The sequence below is a fragment of the Peromyscus eremicus genome, chromosome 7, assembly GCF_949786415.1.
Source record: "Peromyscus eremicus chromosome 7, PerEre_H2_v1, whole genome shotgun sequence".
Lineage (NCBI taxonomy): Eukaryota > Metazoa > Chordata > Mammalia > Rodentia > Cricetidae > Peromyscus > Peromyscus eremicus.
The window spans coordinates 34,105,818-34,133,137 of NC_081422.1; the positions used below are offsets into that span (position 1 = coordinate 34,105,818).

Sequence of the window (27,320 nt, forward strand, 5' to 3'; positions counted from 1 at the left end):
AAGCAATTGTGGGATGCCACTGTGTTCATCCACCAAGAGTTAAGTGTGATAACTCTAGATGGTTTAAACCCCTTCAAAGCCTTCTTTATGCATCTAGAGCATGACTATTTTCAGGTGAAATATATTCATCCTACTCAAGGGAATATTTTTGGTTTGTATGATTTGATACTCTCACTATTTTGTGTGCTCAGCCTTTTAAAATTAGGTCCACTGTTCACTATTTCTGAACGTGATATCTAGAATAAGTTATTTTAGTAAAAATGAATACACCTGAGCTATAGTCCCTGATCCTTACTAATACACAGATCTTTATTGGGAAACAGAAATGTAAGGAACATACAACTCCCTACAAGGAACTGACACTATGTGAGACTTCCAAAGCTCAGTGTGACCACATGCATTTCCCACAATCCCACACTGTGCACTGTTCCTCCATCCGGTTTTGGAGTTTGTTTTGCTAACTGTTCTGCACCACTCTTCCCTGTTTCATACAATGAATACATTATTAGAAAACCAAATTTTAGAATACTGTATTCAGAAGTTGCCTTTTTAGCACAATTCTTTTGAAATGGGGTCTCAGTGTGTAGCCCTGGCTGGCTACATATAATGTAGTATGTAGACCAGGCTATCCTGGAGCTCACAGTGATCTCCTAGAGCCTCTGCATCCAGAGTGCTAGGGTTAAAGGTGTGCAGGAGCACATCTTGTTTTTTTGTTTCGTTTTGTTTTGTTTTGTTTTGTTTATGCTCTTGTTTTTTTCTGCAAATTTTACAATATTTTACAAATGTGTTCATTTGGACCATTCGTTCATACTAAAACTTTAAATCTGCAGCAGTTTTCTCACTGAAGGGAAGTAGCCCTCATCTACTAAACTGATTGGCAGTAATGTGGTCTTAACTGCTGAGCCATCGATCCAGCTCTTAGGGAGCAACACTTAATAATAATTACAAATCATTATCTTTTTCTCCAAGTCTTAATAAGACTGAAAAAAAGACTAAACCAATGTTTTCTAGTATTTCAGAAACTATTATCAAGTTGGAAACTGTTGTAAAAATCTCCTACAACCACATCTCTAGGCCTTGGGTTCTAACCCCTGACTTGATCGTTGTTACAACTTCAACGAAAAAGAAAGAATTGTACTTATGGGAATTAATAAGAGTGTTATAAAAAGGATAATAACGGAAACTCTAATTGTTCTTGTCTCACAGCAGCTCATCCCTTGTGGAAAGAAACCTTGAGAGAATTTCCTTTTACATATATTTTTAATGAAAACTCACTATGAAAAGCTATGTGACAATAACATCATTCAGGTAAGTATGGTAAGCTTGGGAAGCCATGAGGGCAATCAGGACGAAGAATTTGTATGAGCATGTGAAATACTCAGAATTAGAGATTTGCCTTCTGACCCCTTAAAAATGTGATTTTTCTTTGGATTATCACCAAAATGAAGAGCGATTTCACATAAGAGAACTGGGCCTACCCTTCACATTTCACAGTGAGACAGGTTTCTAAGTAAAGAAAAAGTTAGCATGCACATGTTGCATTTCTCTTCACACCATTCTAGCTCAGAATTTTAGAGGATCACCATGAACTCGAGGCCACAGATGCTGTCAGAATTTCTTCACACTGACAGTGATCACTTGTATTACCCAATAATACATAAAAGACAGGAAGCACCTGACCATTTTCATCTTTCTACCTATACTTATTCCATTTGTATGAGTTTTGATGTTAGCAAAATTGCATTTAAAGTAGCATACAATAAATCTAATACTGATTTGTTACTGGTTATACAGATACTAGGTACAGGTTACATTTATATGAGCACTTTAGTGGGTAATTTCAATTTATGAAACACGGTTATTAAATACACATACAAATCAAAGTGGTTCATGCAATGCTGTTTAACATGTGTGCCTATTGTTTTTGTCATGTTGGCTCCCTTGTTTCTTTTCATAAATCATTTGAAATGGTTAACTTACTTACCTTACTATTCTTATGAATCCATACTTTAACCCAAAACGTGGTTATAATACTACTTATCACTGAAAATTGTGCAGACCTAGGTTACTTCTGCTAATACTTCTAGCCTTGGTTTCCATTTAAAAGCACCCACTGGACCCATTCTGGGCCAGACTACAGCAACCATGCTCCTGTGGACCTGCCACCATAGTGTATTAATGGTCTGTCTCCCCTTCCCCTTCTGTATTAGAGCATTTTGAGAAGCATATGTCATTGACATATTTCTACCCTGAATTCTCAAAACAGCATTTCTGCTTATCACTGTTAAATGGTTTTAGTGTCAGTTTGCATTCACATCCAAGTAATACCTTCTTGAAATATTAACTTTAGTTAGGTGTTCAGTATCATAGCCTAACAATTTCACAATAATTTTGTGAATGATATCAGCTAAGTTATTGAGAAAGTCTATTTTCAAGACAAGCTGAAACATAAATTCTTACAGAATAATAACTCACATTTTCTAACCCCAGGACACAATTTTAGGTGTTTCCTGGATTTGCATAACTAGGAAATACTGTTTTCTGTTTTCATGGATAAATATAACTGTGCAATGTGCAGAAAATGACTAAGGAAATTTAGCAAATACTTAAGATAATGCAGAACAACTTCAATATATTACTGTATTAATCTAGCAAGATTCTAGTGAAACAAAGATTCTGGATATGCTTAGGGGTCTCATGTTTGCTATGAGTCATCTTTGCATTCTTGAAAAATAACACATTTATTTTTCTAAGGAAACCTTATTTGAAATGACATGGAGAAACTCGGAGGACACCATTCAAAGTGAAACAATCCAGTAAAAAAAAAAAAAAAAAAGAAGAAGAAGAAGAAGAAGAAATACTGAGTTATTTTACATATATAGGGTAAGCATAAAAAGTGAAACCCAAAGCAAAGAACATAAAAGTGATTCCCAGAGTAAGGGGTGGGACATATAGGGAGGACTTGTGCAGTTACTACTAATTCTTATTAATTTTACGTGAATAAAGTATGATGCTTGTGGTTTATAACAAGGTATTACACTTAGAACTTAAGGTAGATTTCCTCTTAATAAGCATTCTAAACACATTTAAAGAAAGCAAGCAGCCAGACAATGGTGGTGCACACCTTTAATCCCAGCACTTAGGAGATGGAGGCAAGCAGATCTCTGTGAGTTCAAGACCAGCCTAGTCTACAGAACAAGTTCCAGGACAGCCAAGTCTACACAGAGAAATCCTGTCTTGAAAAATCAAAAAAGAAAAGAAAGAATGAATGCAAAATTTGGTCTAAAAACTTTTGGTAGAGGATACATATATGATTGCCTAGATTGTGGTGACAGTATTGTCAGATTGGGATATGCATGAACTGATTAAATTATGTATATTACATAGTCACTGTTCATTATATGTCATTTCTACTCAATAGCACTATAAAGATACATACAAATGATACTTCATTTCATTAAACCATTTAAGTATTTTGCTGATGACCCATTCATTTCTAACACTCATCAGACAAGATTAGACTAATCAACTGATTCAGGGGAAGTTGGTTCTCTGCCAAGTTCAAAGGCATGCATCTAGACAGATGGCATTATCAGAACAGAATACAATGCTGCAGGATAGGACTCAGAGATTTTGTCAGAAACAGACTCGGGTTAGCTTAGTTAACTGCTGTGAGTCAGGACCCCTGACTGCTGTCAAAGCCACAAAGACTTTGCAAGAGATAATGCAGATCTTGTGATGAGGACTGGTGTTTCCTGAGATAGCTTGTGAGGCCAGGGTGGCAGAGAAAGCACTCATCTGGCTGGTGAAACACTCACACTTGTATAATGGTATGTGTTATATGCTGATTAACACAGTGTCATAACGATATGTGTTGATCTGTTGTACGCTAATTAGCATAGTACCACATTCAAAAATAGACACTAGATAATGATCAGGAATTCATTTGTCTCCAGTCCCTGGATGCTTGGAAGTCCAATGTCAGAGGATACCTGGTGTTATGGCAAACAAGAAAGAACAAAGGATATATACACTAGAACACTAGAGTCCAAGTTCATTCTTATGTTAGGCACCTATACATGTGACAACTAGCTTACCTTCATCTTACTTTCCCACAGCACTTGGCAGACAGCTCTTTCTGTCTGTATGAACTGCTCTATTCTTGACACTGTAAATTGGATCCTCTACTATGTGGCTACCCATACCTGGTTCATTTCACTTAGAATGCTTCAGACTCACAATGTGACAACTCTCATGACCTCAGGCATCTTTACTGAGTGCCCCATTTTATGATTAAAGTACACCATACCTGTCCATTCATCATTGAACGGACACTTGAATGGCTCCCAGCCGTTGGCTATCATAAGCACTTTTCTATCTACTCATATACAAATTTTTATGTTGGAATATTTTCAGTTCTTGAGGGTATGTATCTATCACTGAAATTGTTCAGTACATGTCAACCTAACAGTTTTTATTTTTAAAGTAATACTGCTTTATAAATACTGTATATCATTTTAAAATTCCAGAAGAAATGTGTGAGAATGATATTTTTTCACTCGTTTAACAATACTTACTGTCTTTTTACTGTAACTTTTCCAATTGGTGTGAAATGATTTTCCATTATGGTTTTGATTTGAAGTTCCTTAGCCAGTGGTAACAGAGAGATTTTCAGGTGATTATTGGCCATATGTGCATCCACACTGGAAGAGGGACTATCCGCATTCTTCTGACCATTATAAATAGCATTATTTGTCATTTAATGGTTATGTTGTGTGAGTTCTTTATGTACACTACCTATAATTTCTTCAAATATATTCTGTGAACTTTTTCTCGTTCTGTGTGTCATCTTTTCAAGTTATGTGTTATGTCTTTTAAAGCACCTTTTAATTTTTAATAATGCTCAGCTTACTAACTTTGTTTGATTGTCTTTGCTTTGGCATCTTACATAAGAACTATTATCAATTCCAAGCTTGCAAGGATTTAGTCTTGTGGTTTATTATTATTGTTGTTGTTATTGTTATAGCTTTGGCTCTTACGTTTATTCCAGTACCCATTTTAAATTAATTTTATTGATTCAAAGGAGTTATCTAACTATTACAGTACTATATGTTGAAAAAATTACTATCCCTACTGAAATGTCATAAAATCTTTATACTTAATGATTTTTTCATAGATGTTTATTTTGAGAATATTAATTTCATTTCATAGTGTACCTACTATTAAGTCAATATGATACCATCTTGATATTGTAACACTTAGTTTCCAAGAAGGAAAAACTAAGATCTCCCACATTATTCCTGTCTTTCAAATCATTTACTCTGATTTTCCTGGGCTCCATACATTCTCTAGGCAATCTATTGCATGTGTCGGTATCTACAATAACAGATTTGTTGTGATTTCACAGTTATTGCACTGAGTTTATACAACATTTTAGAATTGTATTTTCCATTTTTACAATGCTGAATCTTTGAATTCCATTTACATAGCTCTTTAATTCCTCTCAATTTCTTATGATTCTAAGTACAATATCTTACATTTCTGTCACTCATTCTTGAGAATTTTACAAGATCACATATTTTAGATAAGTTTTATGATTCTTGAGTTTTCTTATTAATCTTGTCTTCCACAGCCTCACTGACTTTATACACGAATTTAATTGGTACATGATTGGGTTAAAATTTTCTGTATAGAACATTGTTATTCATAAGAAGACACAACTTCACATTCGCTTGCCAATAAAAGATTTTTCTTTTTATTTCAATGATTAATTGACAAAATTAAACCTCTGATTAAAACCAGGTGGTGGTGGCACATGCCCTTAGTCCCAGCACTCAGGAGGCAGAGGGAGGTGGATCTCTGTGAGTTCAAGGCCAGCCTGGCCTACAGAGTGAGTTCCAGGACATCCAGGGCTGTTACATAAAGAAACCCTGTCTTGAAAAAGAAAAAAAAATAACTCTGATTCAATACTGAATGAAAGTGCAAGGAATTTTTATTTTACTTGTATTTACTTAATTAAGTTACCATAGGAGACTTCCAAGTAGTATTGTTGGAGTCTCTTATGGATGATATACATATTTGAATATGAAATCTTCATATAGAGACTAGATGAGCTTATTATGAGTAAGGTATGTAGAGTCCGGTGTTGATACAAACGTAAACAATTTTTATATTCCTGTTTAAGATAATTTGTATATTGATACAAATACAGAACTATATTTGTTATAATGTACATATATTTCTACTCTTATTTGAAATATTTGTATATTGATACAAATGTAAATTTATATCTGTCATACTGTATGTATGTTCTACTTCTATTTAGGATATTCTGTATATTGATATATATTTAAGATTATTGTCATATTGCCTATCGCACTATACATTCCTACCTCTGTTATAAATATCTTGTGTATTGTCACAATTTTAAGTCATCATCCTTTACTGTACATTTGCTTATAGACTGTTTACCTTGTTTACATAAAGCCTTAGTTCTTAGGTTATTTTGGTAGATAAGACTTATAGATTTATAGTCACCTATGCTTGTCATCTCTATAGTTACATTAGTTAGGTTATCTAGATTTACAGACACATAGGTAGGATGGACAGGTAATCTTCAAACACTTCATAGACCTAGAGAATATGGCATTTAAATAACTTAGAATTCTGTTGACGTGAGACACAATTGCTCCTGGCAGTACCAATTTGAGAACATTGGCTTCTAAGACATTTCCATTTGGAAGTTTGTCTTCTTGGCACAAAATGGCCTACTGGGCAAAGAACTGCCCTTGCCTCAACTGCTGACAGTACGAGTGCTGTCCTTCTGGACAAGCGGTACACAAGGAAAAGTGACTTCTGAACTCTGGCAAGACAGGGTAAAATGGTCTTTCAGAATTCCTGCTTCTGAAAATGGTCTGTCAGATACTCTAGGCCTGTAGCCAATTTGAATGCACCAACAATGCTGAGAAACATTAGGTGACTGTCCAGGCTGCCAGCTGTCTCTGTCTACTCTTGCAAGATTCCCGAAAGTTGCTTGCATTCATCTTCCATTTCTCAGGTACCATTATATTCCTTCTCAGGTCTTTGATGGGATTGAAGACTAGTAGTTAGTAACAACTTAATTATATTTATATATATATATGTATATATATATATGTATATATACCTATTATCTTAGATAGAACATATTAAGTATTAGATTCAGGTTCTTTAGGATAGGACACATTTTGGAATGATCTTTGTAACATACCATTTACCCACGCTCTAGACTTCTCTGGATTTTAGTATGTGTTTCTTGCTTGATATTGTTTGCAATGGTTGTAGTTCCATCTTATCTAGGTCGTTATCCCTCATTACTCCTGGGCAATATTTGATAACCATTCCTTTGTATATAATCTTGTATTAGGTTAGAACCTTCTTATTTAGACAAAAGGGGGAAATGTAGTGGGTAGCCATTCCAGCTTTGATCTGGAAGTTCCAACCCCCATTGAGGCTTTGGTAACTGTCACGCCTACAAGACAGGGCCAAGAGAGGACCCTGAATTCCCGAGATCTGGATGCGCCGGCTCTCTTGGTTCCTGGATCCTGGACGCTGGAGGTAGACCAAGCAGAGTTCTCCAGAGAACACCATTGGACTGCACTACAACTTTCCCAGACCCTGTAAACTATCCCTTCACTTGTAAGTTACCCCACAAAATAAACCTCGCTTTTAACTTTGTGGAGTGGCCTTAATGATTTCACCAATAGTCCGGAGGAAGCAAAATCAAAGTAATCATACCTATTCTTCAGGTATTTGGGACCAAGTACAAGCATACTGTTGTGCAATGGAACACAGATGAATGCACATGGCTTAAGTCTACCTGTTATTTGTTTGCATGTTCCATATTTTAGGTGATCACAGTTTTTTTTTTTTTTTGCTAACTAACATACACAAGTTATTGTTAAAGAACTGAAACACCTGTCCTGAAAGACTTAAATTCTGTATTACACTTCAATGTATGGAAAGACAATAAATATCTAACTCCTATTTCTTTTCACTTCTTAAATAGAACTCTCAGGAAGAAATGGCAGAAGGCAATCAGTCCACAGTGACTGAGTTCATCCTTGCTGGGTTAACAGACAAACCAGAGCTGCAGTTGCCCCTGTTCCTCCTCTTCCTTGGAATCTACCTGTTTACAGCGCTGGGGAACCTGGGAATGATCATCCTGATCCTGCTCAGCTCCCACCTGCACACCCCCATGTACTTCTTCCTCAGCAGTCTCTCCCTCATTGACCTCTGTTATTCCACTATCATTACTCCCAAAATGCTGGTGAACTTTGTGGCAAAGAAGAATGTCATCTCCTATGAGGAATGTATGACTCAGCTCTACTTCTTTATAGCCTTTGTTATATCTGAGTGTCACATGTTGGCTGCCATGGCATATGACCGCTATGTTGCCATTTGTAATCCCTTGCTCTACAATGTCACTATGTCTTATCAAGTCTGTTCCTGGATGGTAAGTGGGGTGTATGGCGTGGGCTTCATCGGTGCAGCAGTTCATACTTTCTGCATGCTAAGAGTGGTTTTCTGTAAGGCTAATATAATAAACCATTACTTCTGTGATCTTTTCCCATTGATGGAGATTGCCTGCTCTAGTACTTTTGTCAATGAGGTAGTACTTCTATGCCTCAGTGCTTTCAACATCTTTATTCCAACCTTGACCATCCTGGGTTCATACATCTTCATCATTGCTAGCATCCTCCGTATCAAATCCACTGAGGGCAGATTCAAAGCCTTCAGCACCTGTAGCTCCCACTTCTCTGCTGTTGCTGTCTTCTTTGGTTCCCTGGCATTCATGTACCTGCAGCCCTTCTCAGTCAGCTCCAAAGATAAAGACAAAGTGTCCTCTGTGTTTTATACTACTGTCGTGCCCATGCTGAATCCTATTATCTACAGCCTGAGGAACAGGGATGTCAAAGTTGCTCTAAATAAGTTATTTCAAAAAAAGAAGTTCCATGTGTAAAGAAATATTCACCATAGCAAAAATATACCATATCTAAGGTTTTGTTTAGGAAAAATGCCAGAGACAACAATGTGTGTCCAACCATGAGAGTACTGTTAGTATGTGATTGTTTTGGTAGAAAAAAGGGGATATTCAGGGAATAATGGATTTATAACTTCTTACACATTGAAAAGACAATTCTTGAATGTTCCATAGTTCACCTATAGAGAGTAACCTGTAAAACCTACAAATATATTTTTAATCCATCAAAGCATTTTATGATTCATTTTGCTTTATATGTATAAAATATATTCTTTTAGCTAAGATTACTTATCTTACTTGGTAAACCAATACATTTGGTCATGTCTTTTTATATTCTCAATATCTTGACTATCTGAAATTTTTCAATGAAGTGTACTGCCCAACCACTAAAAGTTTGATCTCTGAAATAAATAATTTTAACAAAAACAAAAGCTTGATATTTAAGTTTTATTAACTGTGCAGATCTATATTAGAGAATATGAGGAAATAAAGGCATGTAATTTTTTATTGAGAATTAAATAATGTGATAGTGTGACAGATTCACATTACAAACATAGCTGCAAAAATTGACACACACTTGTCCAGGTTCCTCAATACAGCTTTTGTGCTATGGTAAGTAAATAGCCAACACAAAACAAACTCAATAGTGTTTTTAGAGCTCTTTGTCTTATATTGCTTTGTTTTGGCTTTTTTTTTTTTTTTACCTTACTGGTCTTTTGCTTGTGTATTATGGTTCACTATTTTGTTTTTATGGGGGTTTGGGTGTATATATGTGTGTCTGCACAAAATGTTTCTCCTGCTGTGCTTTTCCCTTTTTTGTTTGCTTGTTTTGTTTTGTTCTGGTTTGTTTGTTTAATTTGACTGTTGATTTCCTAAACATGGAGAGAAAGAAGCACGGGGAGGTGGGGAGGATCTGGGGGAGTTGATGAGGAAGAGCAAACCCTGATCAGAATATATGGTATGAAACAAATTATTTTTCAATAAAAATCTGCTTTTCTGATAATTTAATACTAATTTCCCTATGACAAAGAGATAGTTATTTTTCAACCCACATTATAAAATCTTATATTCATGCAGAACATCCTTTTTCAAATGCAAACTTTGGGTTATTAATTAATTAATATGAATAAGTTAGAACATTGTTTTCTGACTAATGACAAGTAGTGCTCAAACTCCAAAACTGTCTAAGAAAACAAACAAAACTTTCTTCTAATAAATTCCTCTGTCTGTCTGTCTCTCTTTCTCTCTCTCTCTTCACACACACACACACACACACACACACACACACACACACACACTAGTTCTTTGAGAATTTTGTACAACTTGTGCATCATACCCCCATACTCTTGCCAGATCCACTTCCTTCCCTACACACCCAACTTGTATCCTTTTATTTGTTTTAAAATGCATCAAAAGCAAATTGTGTTGCTTGACTATTCTCTTGGAGCATGGTCCACTCACCAGGGCCTACACTCTTAGAGATAACTGACTCTCTCCCAGAACCTATCAATTTCCAATAGCTCCTCAGATAGGGGTGGAATTTCATCCCCACTTCCCGTCTATGGTGGTGTTTGGTCTGGCCTGGCCTTCATGGGTTTTATGCATGTTGTTACAACCACAACTGCCCTGCTATATCCAGAAGATAAAATTTGTAGTCATTCACCACCTCTGGCTCTTACACTTTTTATTTCCCCTCTTCTGCAAGGATTTCTGAGCCTTGAGAGAGGGGTGGAGTGTGTTTTATATGTTCCACTGAGGGCTGAGCAGTCTCTTATTCTCACACCTTGGACAGTTGTGGGTCTCTGCTTTAATCAGTATCTACTACATAGAGAAGATTCTCTGTTGAGAGTTGAAAGCTGATTTAAACTTTTAGTGTAATAATAACTCAATTAGAATTGCTTTAATACTATGTCAATGTAGCAGATCTCCCTCACAGCCAAGGATTTGTCTAGTGATAGGTTCTTAGCCTGACAATAGGGCCAGGCATGGGTTTAATTTTGTGGCACAATTGTTAAATCCAACAGGAAAGTGGTTCATTACCCCTATGATGTTCATGCTACTTTTGCTCCAATGAGTATATCTTGACAGATCAGACAGGAACCACAGGATTTATAATTGGGAAAGAATGATTATTACATTTCTCCACTAGCAGCATAACACCTCTAGCCCTATGAAAGCTAGCCAGTAGAAATGAAGTTTTCAGTTGAGTATCAACTTGATACTTCTATTTTCTATGATTCAAATGTGTGACATATCCAGCAACAGAGACATATTATCAAGTTCTGGAAGGAAACCAAGAGAATCGGCAATCTTTTAATGTTTGAAGGTCTTTGGGAACTGACTGGGTAACAATTCCAAAAGAAGAAACCTATTCTTGGCACTGGGTTTTTGTTTGTTAGCCTGTGATGTATAATAGAGTCATTGTACCCCATTATAGAGTAACTCCATTATAATTAATACATGCATATGTGAAATCTTGTACAGTAGTAGGTAGGTTTCTTTGTTAATAGTTAAAATTATATTTAGTCATTTTATTTTTTTATGTGTGTTGCTTGTATTTCATGTGTATACCACATGTATGCTTGGTGTCCATGGAAGTCAGATCCCCTCAAACTAGAGTTATGGGAGGTTATGAACTCTGATGTGAATTCTAGGAATCAAATCTGGTTCCTCTGCAAGAGTAACAAATGTTCTAAAGCACTGAGCCATCTCTCCATCCCCAAAGTCATTAAGTTTCTAAATGACTTTTAAAAGAGATCTTTAATAGTATTTCTCTCTTCTAATACTCCCTCCTCTAGCCCGCCCTCTCCTCTCCCACCCATATTTAACACTAACAATTCCCTTATTCCCCTTCAGTTTTAAACAATTAACTTCCCTATCCCCTCCATGGCCCCTTAGAAATTCCCTGATCTCTATGGGTATTCTAAATGAAACGCATATATCTGAAGATTCAAAGCTAACATCCACAAATGAGAAAAAAATATAAAAGACATTTGCCTTTCTGGATGTGGGTTATTGTACTCAGAATTTTAACTGAGAATGTTATAATTTAGTTTTTCTTTACAACTGAATAATATTTCATTGTGTAAATATACTTCATTTTCATTATCAGTTCATCTGTTGATGGACATCTAGGCTGTTTCCAATTTCTGGCTATTAGGAATAGAGTAGCAATAAGCAAGTAATTTTATAGTAGGATATGAAATCCTATGGGTATATGCCTAAGAGTGGTATAGCCAGATCATGTGGTAGATCTATTTCTGGCTTTAGGAAGAACTTCCACATTGAATGCCATAGTGGCACAACAGCTTGAACTCCCACCAGCAGTGAATAAGTGTTACCATATTCCACATGCATGCCAGCATTTCTTGTCAGTTTTCTCTTCACCTAGCCTTTGTGACTGGGGTAAGATGAAATCTCAAAGGAGTTTTCGTTTGTATTTCTTTGGTGGCTTGAACCTTTTAAAAAATATTTCCCAGTCATTTTTATTTCATCTTTTGAGATATTTAATTATGAGCCCATTTTTAAAATTGTGTTGATTTATTTAAGTTTAATTTGTTGAGTTCTTTGCATGTTCTAAATATTAATCTTCTGTCAGATGTTAGAATTTTTCCTATTCTGTGAGCTTCTTCCAAACTAGATTCACGGTATCCTTTGCTGTACACAAGCTTTTTGGTATCAAATATCCCATTTATTAATTTTTTATCTTAGTGCCTGCACTATCAGGGTCCTGCTCAAAAGTCCTTTCCTGTGTCAGTGAGTTCAAGAATATTCCCTACTTTCTTCTCTATCCAGGTTATCATTTCTTACATTGAGTTCCTTGATCCATTTAGAGTTGAGTTTTGTATAGAAAGAGATTACAATAGAGTTTCATTCTTCTACATATGGCAATCCAGTTTGACCAGCACAATTTGTTAAAGATACTAACTTTTCTCTAACACATATTGTCATTTTTTGTCAAAAATCAGGTGGCTATGTAATTGTGTATTTAATGGGGTCATCAATTCTAGACATTGCTCAATAACTGTTTTTATGTCAGTGCCATGCTGTTTGTATTACTATATTTCTGTAATATAACTTAAAATCTGGGATGGAGATACCTACTGCAACTTTTTATTGCTCAGATTTGTTTTGGATAGCCTGTTTTGTACTTCCACATAAAACTTAAGATTATTTTTGAGTTTTCGTGAATAACTGCTTTGCAATTTTAATAGAGATTATGTTGAATCTATAGATTGTCTTTGGTAGGATGGCATTTTCACAGTATTAATCATGCCAACCTGTGAGTATGGGAGGTCTTTCCATGTGGTGGTATCTTCTTCAGTGTCTCAAAGGTTTCACTGTACAAATTTTTAATTTCCTTAGTTAGATTTATTCTAAAATTTGTTGAGGCTATTAAGAACGGCATTGTGTTCTCGATTTCTTTCTCAGTAAGTTTTTCACTTGTACATAAGAAAGCTACTCTTTTGTTGTTCTTGTTAATTTTGTATCTTATACTGAATGCATTTATCGGCTGTAGCAGTTTTCTGGTCGTATCTTTAGAGTGTTTTGCGTATAAAACTATATTCTTCTCTGGGCTGTCTCAGTGTGGTCCTCTGAGCCCCATGACAGCATGTACTACAACTTACAGCTACCTATAACCCTTCAACACATCTCATTGTTATTTTTTCATTAAATCTAAAACACTTTCATACAACATATTTTATTTATATTCTTTCACTTCCATCAACTGTTCCCAGAATTTTAGTGGAGTCATGATATAAGAAGGAAAACAACATTCCAACTAGATATCTTATGCCACAAGATAAAACTTCCAATGCCAGGAATGGATGACATCTCATTGATTTGTTGACCAAAGGGGTCCCTTAAAAAACTCCTTCCTCAAATACCACAGACTATTGCCGAGGCTATTAGTTACTCTACATAACCTGATGGTAAGGCTCTGGTGCTGAGAACCAGATAGCTTATTTTTGTCATGGAACTTGGAGAAACAAAGCTGATGCTCAATTAGAAGTTTCACTCCTACTGATCAGTGTTCATGGTGCTGGAAGGTGTTTTGCTCACTAAGTTACTTAATGCCAATTATGTCATTGAATGATTACCTAATTTGTGGAAGTAGAAAAGTACAAGAAAAAAGGATGAAAGGCATTCAATTTTTCAAGAAAGGATGCCCATAATAATTCCAAAATATGTATTTCAATGATTGAACCTTATCCAAGTTTAAGGGAATAATTATTGCCACCACATATTTAATTGCTTTATTTGCATATTGTACAATGTGAGACTTTTTGTTTGTTTGCTTGTTTTACTCTTGTTGTGGAAGAATGAAGTGATTTGTTTTGTTTCCAAGTTTCAGAGAGTTCAGCTCATGATCCTGGGTTCAAGAAGACAGGGCAAAGCACTTCTCATTAAAGACAACTGGAAGCCGGAGTAAGCCAGAAAGTGGCCAGGTAGAAAGTGGTCAGAGTAATATAAATTCGAAGATTCACTTACTGATTCCAGCTAGGCTTGACCTTAAAACTTTTCTAAAACTTTCCAAATAGAGATACCAGCTGGGGATCAACACCTCAGATCATGGGTCTATGGGAACATTGCATGAAGTTTTCCTGGGGAAATAAGAACAAATGCTTGTTCTTAGTTTTTGCTAATGTCTTTTTTTTTCTCCTGGGGAAATTCCATTTAGCTCTTACATTGCCATTGGTTTTTCTACATCTCAGGCTCCTCTAGAGCCTGTTTGCGTTGTTTGTGATGTTTTTGAGAATTGTGAGACCACTAGTAACGAATTATGTAGACTGTTGCAGAAGAGTGGGCTGAAGTGTTTCTGTTCAGATGGAGTGTGTGTGTGTGTGTGTGTGTGTGTGTGTGTGTGTGTGTGTGTACACAGAGGAAGACCACAGGAAAAAAGTTCAGTTCTTGTGGCATTGTATCCAGAGACATTATTGTTCACTTTTAGGCAGACATTTGTTAATATTGGCATCAGCATGGTGGGAATGTGATGGTGAAACTAAATCCTAAGAAGCAAAGTAATGTGCCATTTTTTTTTTAAAGGGAAGAGGAGGTCTTACACAACTTGCTTAGGCTTACTTAAGGTATGGCTTAATTTACCTGGCAGTTATCACTCTTCCCCTTAATAGGTAAGTGAGACTCAGTAAAAAGTTGTCAAATATGATTAACTGATGAAAATGCTATTACTATGTCAGATGTATAATGTAGACAGAGTAGACTGATGATGACTTATAGGGAAATATGTAAGAGGGAACCAAAGTTTTCATCATGTTGAAATATTAGATGGAGTTGGAAGATCAATAAAAGAGTGGTTGATAATTTTGAGTAATGGCTGTTTTTTTTCAGATATTTGTTATTAGTGTTTTATATTTAAATTACAACAATGATTTTTCATGTCATTAGTCATAGTTAAATGCTATGTGGGAATAAGGACTAAATATATATATATTGGTTTTTTGAGACAGGGTTTCTCTGTGTAGCTTTGTGCCTTTCCTGGATCTCGCTCTGTAGACCAGGCTGGCCTCGAACTCACAAAGATCCGCCTGCCTCTGCCTCCCAAGTGCTGGGATTAAAGGCATGCACCACCACCGCCCGGTGGACTAATTATATTTTATTTTCAGTTTATTGTTTTTAATGGGGCACTTAGCATTTACATTAAAGTCTTCACCTACTTTGGGGGGATTAGGTTTAATAATTAGCAAGTATATGGGTTGTTTGGTTGTCATAGGTTTTGGGGGGTTCATTTTCTGGTTTAATAGTTTTTTAAATTTATTTGGGTGGTATGCTAGTTGTGTTTGATTATACAACTGCTATGGCTATGGAGGAGTCCCTGAGACTTGGTTTTAATTGAATTATTTTAGATGTTTTGATTTTAGGAGTTTTATGAAGCAGAGGGCTGTATATGTATGTAATAAGCTGTTATGATGGGGTGGAGGTGTAGTGGAATTTAACAATATGGGTGATTAGGTTGTTTATGGGAGTGATGACGTTGGGTAAGTAGGGGAAAAAGAGGCTGGGATAACAGCTATATATAATTGTGAAACTTGGTTGAAAGTGGTGGCTGATTGATGAGTAACTCATGAATAAATATGATGAGTAAATATGTAACACATGCAATGTGACAGTAGGCATGGTGACCAGAAAGATCAGAGTAAACTAGATTTGTCCTTGTCAGCCCTCTCTGCTCAGGGTCTAATTACCTAGAAGGCCTATTTCCCGATGAGACTTGATGATCACGTACAAACGACCCTTATAGAATATGCGATTGTGTGTCACTCATTTGAGAGAATCAAGCTTAAATAAATTGTGTGTAATTCTTTTGTGCTGTTTGTCAATGAATACCATTAATTTTTGTTTAATGCTTTTGTAAATCAATATACTTGCATGGATATTATTTCTATTTTAATTTACATTCCCCTACTAGGGCATTTGTTTTATTGCTAATCATGCTTCCTCTTTGGATATGGAAAATACCTGTCAGTCATGCCTGGGCCCCTTTGAAATCCTCCATCCATTTTGTTTTAACATTCTGTTTCTTCCTGGCATTGAAGATGTTCTAAAAACTCTTCTAATTTCTATAGCCAGAATTACTATTGTCCATTACTTCATTTTTCTCAAGGTCCCTCTGGATGTTTGTGGGAGAACACTATTGCACACCTAGTACACCCATGGGAACTGCGTGTGCTCTTTGCTACTTTGGTGCCATTGCTTCTAACTATCTAAACTAGGAGATACATGTATGTACACAAACTCTCATATGAAGACATGTTTACATTATCTGTGTTTGCATGTGTATTTGTTTGTATAATCAGATGAACATTGTTTATACAACAGTTTCCTACTCTCTTTAATAAAGCCATATAGATCACTTTTGAAATTCTCATTGCTAATTTAGTAATTTCATAACTTCTCATTTCAAGAAACATGGTTGTCACTATTCACTGCCCTATTACTTATTAACTGAATCCATGTCTTGGGCAGTAGTGTTTTCAGAATATCCCACCCACACCCTTAAAAGAAGCAATTCCATGAACATTTTGATTGACCGAAATGATTGCAAAGTTCTTTTTGTATTTAATTCTTCAATCTCTACTCACTTCAAAAGTTACTTAAGACATGTTCATCCTCAGCTCCTTTGTTGAAATTACATATCAAGTTGTCTTTAAAATGATAATGAAACATAAAAATAACAAACTATAATAACAATTACAGATATTGTTTACTCAAGCCTTAAATAAATAGGAAAATATTGACACTATGGCCTCAAATATTTTAGATTGTTTTCAAATGAGAAGGACTGTCATTAAGATCTCTTATACACTAGAGAGATTGCTCGGTGGTTAAAAGTGCCACTGTTGAGGCTAATAGCCAGAATTTGATCCCAGGAACTACATGGTGGAAGAAGAAAACTGACTGCCACAAATGGTACTCTGACCTTTATATGCATGCCTACACACACACAAAAAAAATGAAAGGATAAATAAACAAAGCTAATAAAAAGATTCCTTACAATGATGTCTGCTGGGGCTTAATTTCTAGCCCTTAACATAATGATTTCTACAATTTCAAAACACAGAAAATTGAACCCAAGGGGTTAGAGTGACATACAAGGCATATTATAGGAAATTCTAATTGCACTTCTCTAGTAGCTCATTCCCAAGGACAGAGAATGTAGAAGCTTCCTTCTACAGATTTTATGACAGCTCTTATACTTTAAAATCTTTGTAAAAGATTTGTAGGTGACTTAGGAAGCTGTGAGGAGAATCATGGCAATGGATTTGCAATGTTCATAAGAACTACTCAGAATATGAGGTTTTCATTGTGATCCCAGAAGTAAAGAAGAGCCAGAGGATTTCACTATGGACTTCCAGCACCAACAACCTGAAGCACAAGTTCACTGAAGGGATCCTTTTGTTCTAAAGCTCACCTGATTTCCAAGTAGAGAGAAAGTGAGTATTTGAGTTCCATGTGTTCTAGCACCTTCCATGCCTAGAATGTTAAAGGAACTCTGTTCTCAAGACATGATAGGAGTTTCATAAACTGAAAACAGCTCTCATGTTTTGGAGTCAGTGTTTCTTATAGTGTGTTTCGTGGTGAGAGATTTTGATGTTAACATAAAATGTAGCTCAGGGCTACAGTACTTTTCTCAAAGATAACATGATAAACATAATCTTAATTTTTTACTAGTTACATACATACTAAGTGTAAGCTGCTTTCAACTATTTCCCAATTATAGTGCATAATTATAATTTATAAACTCTATCATAAAATATACTCTGAAACTAAACACAGTTCACCAGGTGCTATTCATCACATGTTCCTACCACTTTGCTCATTTTAGATACACCATTTCTTCTAAGAAATCATTTTGAATTATTAGTGTATTTTAAGATTTTGTAAATCTATACTTTTGACCATGAAAATTGTTGTATTAATGTGTATTATCATTTCAGCTTCCAAATGCATGAATAAATCTGGAAGATACCATGCTAAGTGAAGTAAGCCAGTCACCAAAGGAAAGATACTGAATGATTCTACGTATCTAAGGTAACTCTAACCCACTGCAGCAGAAAATGCCTTGAAATTATCAGATTATGGAACTACAAGAGACAGGGTAGATATGTTCAGCATTTATAAGTCTTTACTACTGTTAATTGGTTAGGTAACAAAATACTCAGTACAGTATAATATCTACAAGTAATATGGAATTGTATACTCAAAATGGGGTACATCTCATATTAATAATCTTGATGAAAGAAATCAATCAAAAATCACCATGTAATAAAAGAAAATGATAGTTAGTGAAAGATTACTGATTACAGTGTATGGGTGTGTCCAAACTGATCAAACTGTATTTGATTAAATGCATGTAGAGCATTGTATAGTGATTACACTTCAACAATACTGGTAATAAACTAACATTCTCACCTTAAACCATTCTTATATTTTTCTTATGTTCTTTTCATCTCCAAGACGAATTCAAGGGGTGTTGAGATAACTGTTGTACAGAAGAGGTTGTTTGGATTCTCCACCAAGGACAAATGGACACCACCACTGATGGTGGTAGCAAAGCAGAATGGGAAGTAGTAGGATGTTAGAGAATGTGGAAGACCCAGACTTCAGGGGAAGTTGGTCACTTAGACTGGGTCAGAACCCACCAACTGCTGTCCAAGTTACAATGACTAGGCAAGTGATAACAGAGCCACTACTATGCAACCAGCGTCCTGAGGTAACCTTGTAGCCCTGTGAGAGGCAAGGAATATCTGACAGTAAGAAGAGTAAAAAATGTGAAAGAACATGTGTCTGTGTTGAATCATACAACTAGAAATATACAACTACAGGTCAGGTAATGCAGAACTTTACTTGGCTGGAATACCCATGGTCAAAGACAACATCAAGTGAGAGCCATCTTCTTGTTTAATGCCATGTTGGAACATAAGGACAAAGAGAACACATGTTAAACAGTACAGAGGATTCTGAACTTGTGCTTATTTTAAGAACCCACATATGATAACGAACTTATTTCCTAACCACATTACTCTATTAAACCAATTGTCATTTAAGGGTCTCACATCTTTACAACTTTTTATAAGAGATAAAATTCACAACACATGAACTGTGCAGGACTCATAACATCCACATCAGCACAAAGCATGGAGTCTTTAATTGAGTTAAAATGATGAGATAAATTAAAATAAACCAAATATAATAGCTAACTATCAAACTGTCCAATCTAGGGTCAGCAAGTTTGACTTTATTTTGAGTTAATCATATCAACTGCTAGATATTCTTAATCTTTATCATAAAATATAGAATTGGCCCATAATGAGACAATTGTCTTCTACAGAAGATAGCCAACTGAAGAGAGCCACCCAATTGTTTTCTATTCTCTAATCCCACCAGTAATATATGGTGATCCCACATTCTTTCTTTTTTTCAGGTGACTTATATTTTGATTTATTAAATAAAGTTTCTAAGTGAGAAAGAGAGATTAAAAATGAAACTATGCCCTGTTATACCTAGAGAAAGTTAGTGTTGCAAACATAGGATTGCATTTCTAGGATGGGTTGGCTGTCCAGGATCATGTAGAGAACTTAAACCACCCAACAATAACCAGAACGGAAAACACTGGTTTCCAGGTCCACCTGTGGGTGTATTCTGTCAAGCTCCCTGGAGGGTGTGAGTGCTGTGGGGGTCATCTGTATGTCAAATTACTCTGATTGGTCAATAAATAAAACACTGATTGGCCAGTGGCTAGGCAGGAAGTATAGGCGGGACTAACAGAGAGGAGAAAAGAAAGAACAGGAAGGCAGAGGGAGTCACTGCCAGCCGCCACCATGACAAGCAGCATGTGAAGACGCTGGTAAGCCATGAGCCACGTGGCAACGTATAGATTTATGGAAATGGATTAATTTAAGCTATAAGAACAGTTAGCTAGAAACCTGCCACGGCCATACAGTTTGTAAGCAATATAAGTCTCTGTGTTTACTTGGTTGAGTCTGAGTGCCTGTGAGACTGGTGGATGAGAGAGATTTGTCCTGACTGTGGGCAAGGCAGGAAAACTCTAGCTACAAACCATTTCCCACCCAATACCTCATGTTTGTAGTAGAGAACATGAAAGCCCTGGAAAAGTGACTTGTTCAAGTCTCCTTGGGGCTGAGGGAGAGCAGTGAGGAGAGAGGAAGGATCAGTGAATTTAAAAATTGTGTGGTGTGTTCAGTGCTCTGCACATTTTACTTCATCAACTCTTCATTTATTTCATTAAAATTTATTTTAGTTTATTATTTGTGGTGTCTATAATCAAGTATGGGGCCTTGAACATGGTAGGAATATACTCTACCACTGAGCTACATCCTTGTTCTTGTCTTGATTTTATTACTTTTTTTGGTTTTTTAAATTATGATATAATCATAACATTTCTCTCTTCTCTTTCCTCCCCCCAGAACCTCCTATACTCTCCTTAAAAGCCTCTATTTTTAATTGTTGTTGTATGCACATATATATATATGTACATATCTATATATTCCTAAATATAACCTACTCAGTCATAATGTTGTTACTCATTTGTATGTTTTCATGGATAATCATGTGTCCTTTTAAAAAAGCTTTTGAGTTTACAAAGTGCTATCACCATGTTCCTGGATATAGGACCATCTACTGGAATATGGACAGCCTTTCAGAGGCTACATTGCTTTAAAAAGAATAACTGACTCTCCTTTCACTAGCAGCAGTAAATTGTCAATAGCTCCTCACCTAGGAATGAGAGTTCCTAACCACCTCCCTCCTCCATGCTTAGATTTCTTCTGGCTTAATTATGTGCAGGCCCCGTGTATGCTGTCACAACCACTGTGAGTTTACACGCACACTATCCTGTTGTTTATAGAAACACTTTCACTGTGCTCATCCACTACCTCTAGCTGATAGAGTGTCTTTGGTCCCATTTCCACAATGATCCTTGAGCATTTGAAGGAAGGGTATAATGTAGATGTCCCATTTAGACGCAGGCATGCTACAGTCTCTCATTCTCTATTGTTCAGTTGTGGATCACTACGTAAATTGCCATCTACTGCAAAAAGAAGCCTGTCTAATAAGTGTTAAGAGATGAACAAAGGTATGGGTACAAGGGTAAGTCATTATGAGTCAATTTAATACTATGTATACTTAACAGAACAATGGTAGTAGATTATCCCCCAGGGACTACGACCTGTCTGGCCAGATTCTTGGCCCCTATGTTGGTGCTGGTCATGGCTTCTGTCTTGCAAAGCAGTCAGTCCTTAAATCCAATCCATCATTCTCATAATGTCTGTGCCAGTATTGCACCAGTGAGCATATCTTTCCAGGCTGTAGTGATTCGTTGCAGGGTTACAGCAGGCAGGGAAAAACCGTAGAAGATAAGAATGAAACTCAGCTCAACCTGATTTTATTGTAACTGGTCCTGGACCAAGACTTCTAGAGTCTGGCCCAGATCATTTTACTTCAGCCAATTTGGGACTAAAAAGTATTCAGATAACAATTAACTCGGTCCTAAGTGTACAACAATTTAAGACATGTTTACATTGAGATTCCTTATGAAGTACATCTGGCTTCTTTTGAAAGAATGGGTCCTGTTGATTCAGAGATAGTGTCCAGGATTTAGGTCCAGGAAGCTTGACTGAGATATACATAAAGCCTGTGGGTATTGGGATTGGCCTGGCCCTAAGAGAACATAGAAGTCACTTAGGCTGCTGTAAAACACAAGTGGCCTCACTCGTAAAAGTGGGGTTTATAGTCTAAAAGCAGTGCTCAAGATTTAGGAGGAAAGGTTTTGGATAAATAAAACATAATTTCTGGGAGACACGGGCAGAGCCTGTCTCTTCAGACAGCAACGGATCACCAGGTTGTAAAACTCCATCATTCCTGGCATTCCAGGAAGAGCAGCTGTGCACCTCATTCCTTTGAAAAGATAAGCTGTGGGTTTAACTTTCCTCCTTCTCCAGTGCTTATCTGTGTGCACAAGGCCTTCTTCTACACCAGGTCAATCATTGTTGTAGCTTGCAGGGATCACAACTGAGTAAGACTGGCAATTACTTTCCTCCTCCAGAAATGTCCATAGATCTTTCTAGCACTATGAAAGCTAACTAGTAGGGACAAATCTTCCAGGCCAGTACTTGCTGCTTTCCATTATATGGTAGCTCCATTTAAATTACTCTTACATATGTATATGTGCACATTTTAAGAGGCTTCTGCAGTAGTAGGTTTCCATATGACTTTTAAAAAAGTCTTTACTCCTAGTCATTCATTCCTCCTCATATTTCTTCCTCTATCGTGCACTCCCAGTCCCATTAAGTGTAATCCTTCTTGCTCCATGACCCATTTCCTCTTTATACCACCTGTGTTTTTATTTTTGTATTGTTGTTGTTGTTGCTTTACTGGCTATTGGGAATATAACTGCAATGAAGAGATAAGCAAATATTTCTATAGTAGAATATACAATCAGTTGTGACTATGTCTCAAAATCACATATTTTGGATCATGTAGGAGATCTAGTAGCTTTTATATTTTACTTTACTATAAAAAAAACAGCAATAAAAATATCAAACATCAAAATTAACCAGATTCAAGGACTATACAATTTAATGAACTTACATACAGTTAGAACTGGTATTAAAAATGAAAGCTGTGTTGTTCCACATTCAACTTACATATTTATCTACCACCAAAACCAAAACATGACAGAATAAGCCAAACATTTAGCTTTATATATATAAACCCAGGATAATGTCCAGATTTTTAAGGACTCTCCACATGATTTCCATAGTGGCTGCACTCCAAGCACCAGTGAATAAGTCTTTCCCTTTTTCCATATCTGTGCCAGCTTTTGTTCGATTTTTTGTTGTTGTTGTTTACTGATTTGTTTGTTTTGATCTTAGACATTTTGACTGAGTAAAAATGAAATCTCAAAGTAGTTTTAATGTATATTTACCTGATGGTGAAGGAGGATTTTAAAAACTAGATATTTCTTAGCCATTTGTATTTCTTTTTGAGAATTATGTTTAGTTCTATGCCCTAATTCTATTCCCTAATTTTTCATTGGGTTGTTTGTTAATAATTAACAATAATTCACATATTTCAGGTGTATGTTAGTAATCTGTTTCTCTCCAGTAAAAGAATCACTACTCAATCATCTGACCATTTCTAGTTGGATTATTTATTATTAAGGTATAAGACTTTGTTTTGTCTACTAACAATTTTTCCTAAGAGATAGTGCTTTAAAATATATTTTCCAATCTGGGTGTTGTCTTCTCAAATTATAGTGTCTTTTAAAACACAATTTCTTTTCAATTTTCATCTAGTCTGATTTACTTTTTTCTATTATAGTTTCTGGTTCTTGCATCTTTATTCAAGAAACCATCACCAATGCCATGCTCACAAAGATCTAGTCTTATATTTTTGTCCAATGTTGTTACTTTGACCTCTTACATTTAGTGATAGGGCTTATTTTTTTAATTAATTTTTGTATATGGTGTGAGAGAGAAATAATGTTTTCATATGTTTTAACCTAATTGTGAATTTGTTAAAAATTCCTTCTGTACTGAATTATTTTTAAATATTTAAAATTATTTAATTATAAATGCATTTACTTTTTCCTGATTGCCAACTTTTTTCAATATATCTGTTTAATCTATCTTATGACAGTTCTGAAACATTGTAGTAAGTTTTCGAGTGACAAAACTCAAAATCTGCCATTTTGACCAGGTGTGATGACATGCCCTTAATCCCAGAGGCAGAGGCAGGTGGATTTCTTAAATTGGAATGCCAGCCTCATCTACATAGTGAGTTCCAGGCTAGCAAGGGCTACATAATAAGGCCCTGTCTCAGAAATGAATCCTTCAGTTATTTGTCTTGTTCAAGTTTCTTCTGATTATTCCATGTCCTTTCTATACTTGTAGGGACTTATGATCATTACATGCCAGAGGGGAAAAAAGCCTGAGAGTTTTATAAGTATTACACTGAACTTGTGCATTAATTGAGGATGCATTGCTGTTTTCACAGAATTAAATCTTTTGATTCATGGACATGCGATGTCCTTGCATGTTCTTTCATTTATGTAAACTTATTTTTCAACCAAGCTTATACCTGCAAGTGAAATAATTTTTATTTCTTTCACTTAATTTGTCCCTGTGTTTTGTTATTTTTTACAATATTGCAGGTATGTTTTTATGATTGCTTAGTTTTTCCATTGATCTTAGGTCCCACTTTCTGGAAAACCTTGAATTAATTCCAATAATTCTTTCTCAGATATATTTTAATTTTGCATAAAAAAGATCAATTCATTTGAATGTAAAGGTGGTTTTATTCTTTACTGACTGTCCAATAAGATGACTTTTTCTTTCATTTTCTTGCCTGGCTGCCATAAATTGATCCTCTATTATAATGTAAAATAAGTGTGCATAGTGAACAGGATACATTGTTTAGTACTTATGGGAAGTCTTTTAGCCATTGACATTAAGTATATTGATTATATTGATTGTGATTGTGTGTGTTACTATGATTGTAACATAGGAAAGCTTTTTCTCTGTACATAGATAGGGAGAATTACAAATTAGGCTTGAAAAGTTCTTAGAAAAATCCATTAAAACCATCGGATCTCTCTTTGGTTGTTCATGGAATGGGTACGAATGTACTCTCCTAATGTAGATCAGGAATAGTGGTAGGTGCATCTTATATTTATCTACTTCTAAGTATTATAATTTGAACTTCTGATGACCAGACTGATAAGGTATAAGAGCAGCCGTTGAACTTGGAGATACATGACTGAAGGAGTTTGAACTCGATTTCTCACCTCATTATGTGATAAGACATGAATTACCTATGGTGACTTTTCTTTCCTCTCCTACAGAGAATTCCCGGAGGAAATGATAGCCCGAAACCACTCCACAGTAACTGAGTTCATCCTTGCTGGATTAACAGACGCACCAGAACTGCAGCTGTCTCTCTTCTTCCTCTTCCTCGGAATCTATGCAGTGACGATGGTGGGGAACCTGGGCATGATCACTCTGATCCTGCTCAGCTCCCACCTGCACACACCCATGTACTTCTTCCTCAGCAGTCTGTCCTTCATTGACCTCTGTCATTCCACTGTCATTACCCCCAAAATGCTGGTGAACTTTGTGACAGTGAAGAACATCATCTCCTACCCTGAATGTATGACTCAGCTCTATTTCTTCCTGGTTTTTGTTATAGCAGAGTGTCACATGTTGGCTGCAATGGCATATGACCGCTATGTTGCCATCTGTAACCCATTGCTTTACAATGCTATGATGTCCTATCAAATCTGTTCCTGGATGATATTTGGGGTGTATAGCATGGGTTTGATTGGTGCCACAGCTCACACAGTCTGCATGTTAAGAGTGCATTTCTGTAAGGCTGATGTAATAAACCATTACTTCTGTGACCTTTTCCCATTACTGGAGCTCTCGTGCTCCAGCACTTTTGTCAATGAAGTAGTAGTTCTATGTTTTAGTGCTTTCAATATCCTTTTCCCCACACTAAGTATCCTGAGCTCTTACGTCTTCATCATTGCCAGCATCCTGCGCATCCGTTCCACTGAGGGCAGGTCCAAAGCCTTCAGCACCTGCAGCTCCCACATCTCAGCTGTTGCTGTCTTCTTTGGGTCTGCTGCATTTATGTACCTGCAGCCATCATCAGTCAGCTCCATGGACCAAGGGAAAGTGTCTTCTGTCTTTTATACTATTGTTGTTCCCATGCTTAACCCCGTGATCTACAGCCTGAGAAATAAGGATGTCAAACTTGCCCTAAGGAAGTTGTATGAAAAAAGTTTCCCATGAAAATATTTCTCTTTATCAAAATGTTGTGACTTTTTTTTCTCTTTTGAGGATATCTTCTCGATATTCTAAAGCCAGCTATTTCCTTTTTATTTTGTGTCCTATTTTAGATGACAGACCATGGCTTCTTTCTTTCTGATTTCTCTGGGATTTAAATCCTGGCAACAACCTGTGTTAAGAAAATAAGCATATGTGTGTATATATGCTTATATTTTAGCAATCTTCTGCAGTAGAAGTTTTTCAAATGATTTCGTTTAGAAAGTCTTTGGTGTTATCTCTCCCCATATTCCCTCCTTTACCCTGTCCTCCTATCTCCCAACCTATTTAAGCTGTTTGGTTCCATTGTTCTGCTTTCTTCCCTTATATCATCACGAAGTTCTGTCTTCCCTGCCTTGAAAGGATCCTCCTCCCATCATGCCTGCCTGTCCCTGGGAAACACTGCATAAGAGCAGGTGGGAGGAATGTAAGATGGTGGAGGTAAGGTGGCAGATGACTACAGTGTTGGCCAGACACAACAGGACAGCTGCACATATGAAGTCACAGCACTTGTGACATCGTGTACAACACGTGCACAAGCTCGAACAAGACAAATTCACAGAATGAAGGGAACAGGCGGTCATAAAGTCCCGCCACTTCCTCAGGAGCTCTTGGTAATTGATAGCTGCTGGGAGAGGAGAAGTTAGCTCTCTTTAAGGCTGTGATCCCTGGTATGTCTAACATGTTCCTGTGAATGGCCACACACCTAAAACCATACAGGCAGTACAAGCGGGACTTGGTGTTTTGCTTTGTTTTTAATGAGGACAGAAAATTGGGTGAGTAAGGGAATGGGACAAAGATCTTGGGGAAGAGGAGGTAAGGAGATGAAGGTGATCAAAACACATTGTTTAAAATTTCAAATAATTAATAAAAATACTTTAACAAAAGGAGCCAAACAAACAAACCCAGACATCTTTAATTAACATAATATT

The 27,320-nt window shown here is 36.3% G+C and overlaps 2 protein-coding genes across 2 annotated transcripts; both read left to right on the forward strand.

Moving 5' to 3' along the window:
* Nucleotides 1-8,062: 8,062 nt before the first annotated feature.
* Nucleotides 8,063-9,001, forward strand: LOC131914236 (olfactory receptor 8G50). The gene has a single exon (XM_059266826.1). It carries the CDS (start codon nt 8,063-8,065, stop codon nt 8,999-9,001), a length of 939 nt encoding a protein of 312 aa, XP_059122809.1.
* Nucleotides 9,002-25,422: 16,421 nt separating this feature from the next.
* LOC131914237 (olfactory receptor 8G50-like) lies at nt 25,423-26,355 on the forward strand. Its single transcript, XM_059266828.1, has one exon. It carries the CDS (start codon nt 25,423-25,425, stop codon nt 26,353-26,355), a length of 933 nt encoding a protein of 310 aa, XP_059122811.1.
* Nucleotides 26,356-27,320: the final 965 nt, after the last annotated feature.